General features: G+C 56.5%; 1 protein-coding gene across 1 annotated transcript in view; it reads right to left on the bottom strand.

Moving 5' to 3' along the window:
• Nucleotides 1–59: 59 nt before the first annotated feature.
• LOC128715760 (cadherin-related tumor suppressor) overlaps nt 60–9,874 on the bottom strand; it is a 42,439-nt gene continuing 32,624 nt past the window's right edge. The window contains exons 8-9 of the mRNA XM_053810673.1: nt 3,810–9,231; nt 60–2,976 (exon numbers count right to left, since the gene is read on the bottom strand). Coding sequence (XP_053666648.1) covers nt 60–2,976; nt 3,810–9,231 — 8,339 coding nt within the window. The remainder of the gene's footprint in view (nt 2,977–3,809; nt 9,232–9,874) is intronic.

The following is a 9,874-nucleotide window of genomic DNA, read 5'->3' as shown; positions in this document are numbered from 1 at the left end:
TACAGAAAAATGTTACAGTTACGATGGTGAACCATGCTTCCTGGCCGTCGTTCGCTCGCTCAAACGTACTCTTCGGAGGGTTTTGACTGTACGCTGGTAGGTATACGCAGCGAGTTTGGCACACGGCCATTGACCGTGACGTCACTGGGCAGTTCGGCAATGTCCTTAAACACGCCCATGAGACTCTCGAAGTTGGGGCCCCAATTGAGCAGATAATCCCAGCCGGTAGCGGATGGTGAGGCGGCCCCTCCATTCGGTTGCCGGTAGATACCCACCATGTGGCTGGACAGATCGTCATCCGACGCCACCAGCGTGCTGAGTGATCCGCGGAACGACGAATCGAAACCATCGTAGGACGAGGCGGGTGGCAGGTGGGGCGCTCCCTTGCCACCACCGCCACTCCCGTTGCCTACACCGGCACTAACTCCACCCGGGCCTCCGCCACCGCCTCCACCAACATCGTTGCGCCTGCCCGGATCGTCGCGACCCTTGCCATACTTGCCGCCAACGACGACGTTGTTGGGCGGACCCGAGTCCCCGTTCAGGCTGTTGTTATCGTACTCGATCTCCGAGCAAGTGAAGCTATCGTTGCCGCTCTCGTCGGTGGAGGTCGAACTGTGCGCATCGATGTCTGCCGGCGAGTGGTGCATGTGTGACAGATGTGGTGCTGGTACACGGGCCGGTGCCTCGCTGCTACTGGACACTGCGTCCAGCGTCGACACGAGACTGGACGTACGGGGACGCGCATTCAACCGCTCAATCTCCTCCGCCGTGAGACCCATACCGCCGTGGCCTACCGGCACCACGACCGAGCTGACCGACACCACGTTCGGGGGCTGTGACGGGACTCCGTTCGGGTTCTTACTACGACTACGCGCGCTCGAACTCTGGCCAGAGAGCTGACTCATCACGGGACTGTTGAGACTCCGCTCACTGTTGCTGTGCAGTGCGTCCTTGCCCACGCCACCCGAGCTCGAGGTCGTAGCCAGCAGCGCACTCTGCAGTGGCTTGCCGGAGATGTCATGCAGCGTGAGGATGCGCGGCTGCTGCGAGCTGAGCTCCGAACTGGGCGACAGTCTCGCCAGCGGTGTTGACTGGTGTTGCCGTGCGTGTCCTGCTCCGTTCGATGGCGGTGGTTGACTAGCTTGTGGCGGTGGCAAAACCCTCGGCGCATACGGCCCACCGGCGGCTGCATGATGCGGCGAATGGCGATGCTGCTGTTGAGTGGCCGCTGCCGACGTCTGGTGCTTATGGTGCGTATAGGCCGTGGCTACGGGCGGTGGAGTGGCCTTATACTTCCGCACACCACCCGCCTCCCGATAGCCCTTGTAGTGATAGACAATGTCTATATCGGATGGCGCAATGGAGCTGGCGTTCTCGAGGTCGTAGTGCTCGGGATACTCCGAGCCCAGATCCATCGAGGAGGGGTTATTGGTGTGATCGTGGGGAGCGGACGGGTGGTGCGATTGGCTCGGCGGTGGCAACGGTGGACTCTTGCTCACTACTTCCCGCTCGATGATATCCGGCCGCTGGGGTCGTTGCGGTTCCGATGTGCCGAGGTCGCGTTCCTTATACTTCTTGGAGATAAGCTCCGGGCCGACGAGATGATGACCGCTGACGCCACGCAGCATATCACTGCCTTCCGAGTGGTATCCGACGACGGACAGGTCGTTGGCATGCAAACCGCGCCCACTGCCGTCGCCGTGCAGCCCGCCGGACGAGACTAGCCCAGAGCCGGCGAGTAGCGTCGAACCGCCGGTGCCATTTTGCTTGGAGTGCAATGCGGTGGAGGAGTGCCCCAGTGCGCCACTCTTTTCCTTATGCTGGCGACGACACCGCACCACCAGAAACGAGATGAAAATGCCCACTAAAAGCATTACGAAGAACACGATCACCAGCGTGATGCCGATGTTGAGCGGATTCGTAACCTGGGCCGTGCCGAGCACGCTCCAGACACAGCCCTGCGCCACGTTACCGCGATGTACGACGCTCCGGAAGATGCTGCCCGATCCGTTAAACGGCTGCACTTCGCCGTTGATGGTGAAATTGGCCAGACAGCCCTGGAAGTAGGCGGGCATTGGTTCGGTATCGCCCGCACTAAAGTACTCGCGCCGCACGTTTCCTATCGCGAGCACGGTGAGGTACGGATCGAGAAAGTCGTGCACACCGGTCGCATCCAGCTCCGGCACCACAATGCGCCCGTCGACCAACACCTGCAGCACGCGGTTGTGGGAGTGTAACGTCACGTTGTGCCAATTGCCATCCGCTAGCGCCACACCCTCCTGTCCACCGCCGGCCGCGGCGGACACGTTCACGAAGGACGTCTGGTGCGAGGTATAGGACAGTCGACCATGCCGCAGCTCGATGGCGGTGTAGTGTTTGCTGCTGGTCGCGGCATATATCAACACCCCGCTCGGTTTGTTCGTTTTGAACATGATGCTCATGTACTTGGGCGGATCTTCGGCGATCGTCAATGTGGGTGTGACATGGCCGTCGTGGCGCTTGCTGCGCGTCACATCGTAGCTCCAGATCCAGCTCTTGCCACTGTAGATGCTCTCCAGCAGCTGCATGCGTTTGTGTTTTTCCGTTATCTCGAACTCGATGAACGCTCCGTCCTGGAGGGAGTACGCGTCCAGCGAGCTGTAGCAGTCGGGCGACAGGATCGCACCACCGCACCGGCACATGGCTGTATGCCACCGGTCCATGCATTGACCGTACGGGCCACAGAGTGGCTGGCCCGGATCCTCCGGTAAGCCGAGACCGCACGGACCGTTGCTACCGGTGCTGCGCTGACACGTCGCTTCAATGCCGAAAGATTTAATCGGATTGCTCAAATTTAACGCCCGCCCATTGATGGAGACACTGTGCACACATCCCACCAAGTCATCCGAATGTACCTGCCCGGGACGTTCGAGTACCGGGTCGGCCGCCATAAGTCCGCCTACGAGCAGATAGTGCTTGTTGAAATTCAGCGTTCTGTAATGATGAAAAATTGAAACACATTTAAACAAAATGCTTGGAGGATGAAGAGACAAAATATCTGTCTGTGCATTATTACTAGAGATGTGCACGCTGAGTAAGAGTGAGTGAGTGATTTGAAACCTTCGAGAGAGTGAATGAATATAAATCAGCACGAAGAGTTTTTATGACTCCTTTATCCACTCTTTTGCGTTTATACTCACTCTTACTCTCTGTGCCGACTAGAAACTCACTCAGGAGTGAGTAAAACTGTTTTATCACTCTTTGGATTATAATCACTCTGTACGAGTGAGTAAAAGAGTATTATCACTCTTTGGATTATAATCACTCTGTAAGAGTGAGTAAAAGAGTATTACCACTCTTTTGGGATTGTAAGCACCGTGGATGAGTGAGAAAACGTCCAGGAAACGACGGGGGGTCCCCTGGCGGGCAATGAATAAAATCCAAAGAGAGTGATAAAAAACGTTTTCTCACTCATCCACGGTGCTTACAATCCCAAAAGAGTGGTAATACTCTTTTACTCACTCTTACAGAGTGATTATAATCCAAAGAGTGATAATACTCTTTTACTCACTCGTACAGAGTGATTATAATCCAAAGAGTGATAAAACAGTTTTACTCACTCCTGAGTGAGTTTCTATTCGGCACAGAGAGTGAGAGTGAGTATAAACGCAAAAGAGTGGTAAAAACATAAATGCAGTGTAATATTTTCTTAATGAATCTCAAAAGAGTGAGTAAAGGTTTCAAATCTTTAAACCCACTCTTTGACTCCGATTCAAATCATTGAAAAAAGAGTGATTATTCTCATCTCTAATTATTACGGCACTTACCCTGTAGGACCCGTATCGTCCGCGTAACAGCTGGAATCACCCGGACGGCAATCGTCGCAGTAGTCGCCGTTGTCTGTGCACTTCGAGACACTCAGCGACATGACGCGACCGTTACGCGTGGCCGTGATTTTATGCCACTCGCCATTCGAAATGGAACCGTTCCGTCCGTTGGCGGTTAGTGTGCTCTGACCCACGACCAGCGAAGTGATGGCGGTCCGTGCACCGCCGTACGAAAACACCGCCCGTCCGTTCACAATCTCCATCGCAACAAAATCCGACCGGCCACCGCTTTGAATGCCGTAGTTGTAGATCAGCAGAGCGTCCGGTTTGGTGGTCGCGAACACCACCGAAATGTCGTTGGTAGCTGAATCCAGTGCCGGGAACGCCATGTAGGACAGCTCGCGGAACCCGAACGTCGTTTTCTCACAGTGCCGACCGTACCGGCCTTCGACGCAGCTGCATTTGTAGCCCGGCTTCAGGCTAACGCACAGCCCACCGTGCAGGCACGGGTTCGGGCGACATGAGTCCGCCACCGTTTCGCACTGATTGCCCCGGTACCCGGGGCGACACAGACAGAAGAACGACGAACCGTCCGAACTCTCGCGGCAAGAACCACCATTTTTACACGGACCGCTCGAGCAAATGTCGCCGCGCTCCAGCTGGCAGAATTTTCCTTCCCGGTTTGCCGGACAGGTGCACTGGAAATCGTATCCCTGCCGGCGACACTGGCCCCCGGCCTGGCAGGGGTTCGGTGAGCACGGGTCCTGCCGCTTATCGCAGCGTGCTCCCGTGTAGCCGTCGGGGCAGGCACAGGCAAAATCGTGCCGTACCGGTGGTGAAGCAAATACCAGCGATTGGCTATCGGTGATCCGGTTGTCCTCGTCGGGGTACACCTGGATGCGAGCGCTGCAGACGCCACCGTTTGCGCAGGTATCCTTCGAACGGCACGGATCGTAACCAACCGTGGTGAGGACGTTGGGAAGGAGTTGTCCGATTGCTTCCAGCTTGCGCGAGATCCGATCGATGACGTGCTGCTTGGACCGGTAGCCTTTCAGCGGCGTGTTCCGTACGGCCAGCGTGACATGGAGTGCCTTGCCAGAGTTCAGCAGGCTGTACAGGATTAGATCGTCTGCTGGTTCCAGCGACGCCTTCACTATGTCGACGAAGTTCCGGTAGTAGTTGGCAAGGAAGTTGGCGCTACTGATGTTCTCCAGCCGAACCGTGATCGACTGATCAATCGTTGCGTTATCGAAGTGCAGGAACTCCACCGAAACCGTGGACGTGACGTCCGGGTGCTTACCGTCATTACCCGAAACCAGGAAGGTATGGCCAGCGGTAGGAATGCGGCTAGGATTGGTGGGCCGCAGCTGGCAACCGTTCGCAATTGTGAAGGCCGTCACGGGCTGTTTGTTGACGTCGGTGAGCAGCTTGCAACGATAGTCCCCGGTCACGTCGGGATCGTTCGGATGCACGCTGGCAACATCGCCGTGCAGGGGACCGCCACCAAACACGTACACCAGCACGTGGGCGGTTCGCGGCGTCGAAGGGCTATCGTTTTGGTCCAGCACGTTCACCGTGATCGTGTGCTGGGTGCGTTTGCGCGGCTTCCCGTTGTCTTCCACCTCGACCAGCAGCTCCAGCTGCGGTGTTTGCTCGCGGTCGAGACTGCGTACCGTCTTCAGCACACCGGAATGCCGTTCGAGCGTGAACAGCGACTTGTGGCGTCCGCCGACGAGCTGGTACGTGAAGGGGGCACCGTTCGGTGGCAGGTCGGGATCACTTGCGGCCAGCGTCATCACCACGGTGTTGGGCGGTTCGTTTTCCAGCACCGCTCCGACAGTATCCTTCGGATCGAACGTGGGCCCATTGTCGTTAATGTCGGTGACAGTGATGCGCACCACGGTGGTGCCCGTTTGCGGGGGCGTCCCTGTGTCGATCGCACCCAGCAACAGCTTGTGGAGTGGCACCGTCTCCCGATCCAGCTTGCGCGCCGTTTCGATTTGTCCCGTCTGCGGATCTATCTTGAACGAATGATCGTTGTTGCCACCGATGATGGAGAAGCTGAACTGATTGTTCTGCGGCCGGACGTCCTTGTCGACAGCCTTCACCGCGATTACCTTCGTCCCGATCGGATCACCTTCGGACACGCTCGCCTCGTAGAGTTCTCGCTGAAACTCCGGTGGATCGTTACCGTCCTGGATGGAGATTATGATCTGTGCCTCATCCGTGTCGTTTCCCCGGATGCCACCGTAGTTCTTTGCCAGCACCGTGAGCACCACGCGAGACTGCGTCTCACGGTCCAGGTTGCGCGATACCACCAGCACGCCAGTGCTCGAGTGTATGCTGAAACCTTTGTCATTGCTCGAACCCACCAGCAGGTAGTACACTTTACCATCCTCTCCCGCGTCCTTATCGGTGGCCTCGATGATACCCACGCTGGAACCAACCTCAGCCGACTCCGAGACGTCGAAGTGGAACACCGGCTGGATGAACTTGGGAAAGTACTCGTTCACGCCGGTCACATGTACGATCACCTTGGTTTCGTTGCGCATCGGCGAGTCGGGATTGTAGGCCGAGATGGACAGCGTGTACTGGTCCTGCTCCTCGTAGTCGAAGGTCGCTCTGGAGGTGATGATACCGGTGGCCGTCTCGATCGCAAACAGATCCCGTCCCGAGCCGCCCACGATGGCGTAGTTGATGATGGCATTTTTGGGCGAATCTCGATCGTGCGCCTGCGCCCGATACACGACCGTGCTTGCAGGCGAATTCTCCGCAACGTACGCGTCGTACAGCGATTGATTGAAAAAGGGCGCGTTGTCGTTGATGTCCGTGAGCGTGATCGTGATCATCGCGATGGAGCGCTTCGGTTTGTAGCCAAGATCCTCGGCGGTGATGTTCAGCTGGTACACCTGTATGAGATCGAAGTCGAGCGACTGCCGGATGCTAACGGCACCGGTCACGCCGTGCACCATAAAGTCGTTCCGTTCGTTGCCGGCCAGTATCGCGTAACGCACCATACCGTTTGGGCCGTCATCATTGTCGGGCGCGCTGACGGTGAGGATCGTGGAACCGACGGGCTCATTTTCTGGCACAATGACCTGATACGAGGGACTTTGAAAGACCGGCGCAAATTTGTTCGCACCGGTTACGACGACCGTAACGCTCACCTCGTCCTGCTGTGGCGGCACACCCCGGTCAACGGCACGCACCTGTAACACGTACACCGTGCCGGGCACATTGGCCGACACTTCGCTCAACTTGCGCCCAACGACGATCCAGCCGTCGAGCTTGTTGATGGCAAACTGTTCGGAGCCGTTGCCGCCCACTACGTGATACTCGATTTCGGCATTCACACCGAAATCGAGCTCGTCTCGTGCAGTTAGCTGCAAGATCCGCTGCCCGACATCGGCCCCCTCCGGCACGGGCGCCATGTATTCGCTCTGTCCAAACACGGGCGGGTTGTTGTTTGCGTCCACCACGTTGATGTTCACCACGCTCTCGGTGTACATCGGCGGCTTACCGTTGTCGGTGGCGAGAATTGTGAGCGTGAAGCTGTTCTCCGGCGATGCCTCCAGTTGGGTGTGCTTGTAGTGGATGCGCCGTTTGCTGAAGATCTCACCCGTCGCCGGATCGATGGTGAACAGGTCGGACGGTTGCTGGAGCGAGTACGAAATCACCGAGTTGGGGCCCTGCTTGTCCCGATCCGTGGCAATCACCTGCCCAACGAACGTGACCGGCTTTTGCAGCTCGCGGAAGTTAAAGCTGTAGTAGCTGTGCTCAAACTCGGGCGCATTGTCGTTTTGGTCCTGGATCGTGATTGTGAGCGGTGTCTCCGTCCGCCAGGCCCCATCCACGGCAGCCACCTTCAGGATGTACTCATCCTGCTGCTCGCGGTCCAAATGTCCCGCCACCGTCACATTACCGGTCGTCGAGTCGATCGCGAACTTATTGCCCAAGTTTTCCGTGAAGATGTACGTCGCGTTCGCGTTCACACCGATGTCCGAATCGGACGAGGTGATTTTAATGACAAACTGGCCAATTTCCGCATTTTCCGTCACGTTCACCGAGAAGAGCCGCGTGAACTTGGGTGGATTATCATTTTTGTCCAGCACGTTCACCAGCACGGTGGCGCTACCGGTCAGCTGGGGCACCCCTTGGTCCACTGCCTCCACGATCAGCGTGTACTGTGCGATATCTTCCCGGTCCAGCCGTGTGGTTGTGTAAATCTCGCCCGTGTCGGTGTTAATTTCGAAGCTTTCAAAGTCATCGCGCAAACGGTAGGTAATCTGACCATTCTCCTCCGAGTCCGCATCACTGGCGGACACCTTCGTCACCAACTGCGAGGGCGATTCCTCCTCCAGCACCTCCGCCATATATACCGGCCGGTCCATCACGGGGGTATTGTCGTTGGCATCCGTCACGTTTACAATCAGCTGCAGTACGCTGCGCAAACTTGGACGGTCCGAGTCAGCGGCCTCGATCCACACCTCGTACTGCTGATGCCGTTCGTAGTCCAGCCCGTTACGATTTACCGCCACCTCGCCCGTGCTCGGGTCGATGCGCAGTGCGTCATCGATGTTGCCCCCGGCAATGGCGTACCGTATGGTACCGACCGAGCCCTTCTTTGGTGAGGTCGCCGCCAGCTTCGTCACCATCTTACCGTCCGCGATGTCCTCCGGCAGCACGAACTGCGTTTCCGAAGTGTACGAGAAGACGGGAAACAGATGGGCGGATCGCAGCGAAATCGCAAGCTCGCAGGTTGCCGTGCGCGGCTCATAACCCTGATCCTTGGCGACAATCGTCAAACGGAAGACCCGATCCAGGTTCGTGCCGGACAGGGGCATCGACAGCTCGGTCGTCGCCTCGATCACCCCCGTGTGCTCGTTGATGTGAAACTTGGACGCGTCCGTGCCCACGATCGCGTACAGCAGACGCGCATTGACACCCTCGTCCCGATCGATCGCTTTCGCACCGAACACGAACTGGCCCGGCTTGATGCGGTCCGGCACATTGACGTGGAAGGTGGGCGCACCGAATGCCGGACTATTATCGTTCACGTCCTGCACGCCGACGGTTAGATTGACGAGCGTCGCTCGCGGCTCGGTTGTGGAGCTGTCCTGTGCCATCAGCGTAAAGTGATAGATGGGCATATCCTCGCGATCGAGTACGGCGGCGGTGGTGATTTCACCGCTCGCGGCATCCAGTCGGAACCGGCCCAAATGCTCACCGAGCAGCGTGTAGCGAATCTTTGCGTTCAGACCCGCATCGCGATCGGTGGCCTTTGGCCATAGTACCCGCGTCCCTATCGGTAGGTTTTCCGCTATCGTCGCCTGGTACGATTGTCGCTCGAACTGGGGGTTGTGATCGTTGATGTCCTGCACCAAGACACGCACCGTGCCGGTGCCCGTTAACGGTGGTGAACCTGGAAGAAAACGAAAAGGGTGAAGCTTAGTGAGTGTTGCTTACTGATCGACCGTAGGTACAGGGTGTCCCACATCAAATTGCATTACGGTCGAAATTTGGTAGAAACTCAACTAGTACACTGATCCGTTTCAAACTTTCAGACAATAAAATATAAACTTTTTGACCTTTTTGAGATGTTTTCGTAGGGCCTGCGTTATAATAGCCCTGCTTAGAGGGTTTATGTGCTTCGGTACAAAAGTAAGCAAATTGGCATCGTATCAATCCAGGGAAAAATTTAATAGTGGCACGAACTAGATCTAGCAATTAGATACCAGAAGATCGTAGGGCCCTCGTGTTGTTTCTACAGAGGAAACATATCTGAAAACTTCCTTGTGGTAGACCTTCCCGTTTACAGTCTCTGTAGTAATGAACTAACGATCACTGATTACTTTGTTTGCGCACATGAGGAGATCGCTCGCCAAATCATGTATTTCTTGTCAAATTTTGAAGGGTTCAGTTATTTTAATTCCTCTGGACATCAACTTGTCTGTACTTGTCGGTGAAAAGCAGTAGCCCCGGGTCCAGAATGAGACAAAGAGGCTTCGTTGCTGCTGAGACGATTTTTCATGTGTTTCCACGTATGACGCCATTTTTTTCAATTT

Source organism: Anopheles marshallii, chromosome 3 (assembly GCF_943734725.1).
Source record: "Anopheles marshallii chromosome 3, idAnoMarsDA_429_01, whole genome shotgun sequence".
NCBI classification, from domain to species: domain Eukaryota; kingdom Metazoa; phylum Arthropoda; class Insecta; order Diptera; family Culicidae; genus Anopheles; species Anopheles marshallii.
Note: the sequence above shows the minus strand (reverse complement) of the source record. Positions and strands in the feature narration are given on the sequence as shown.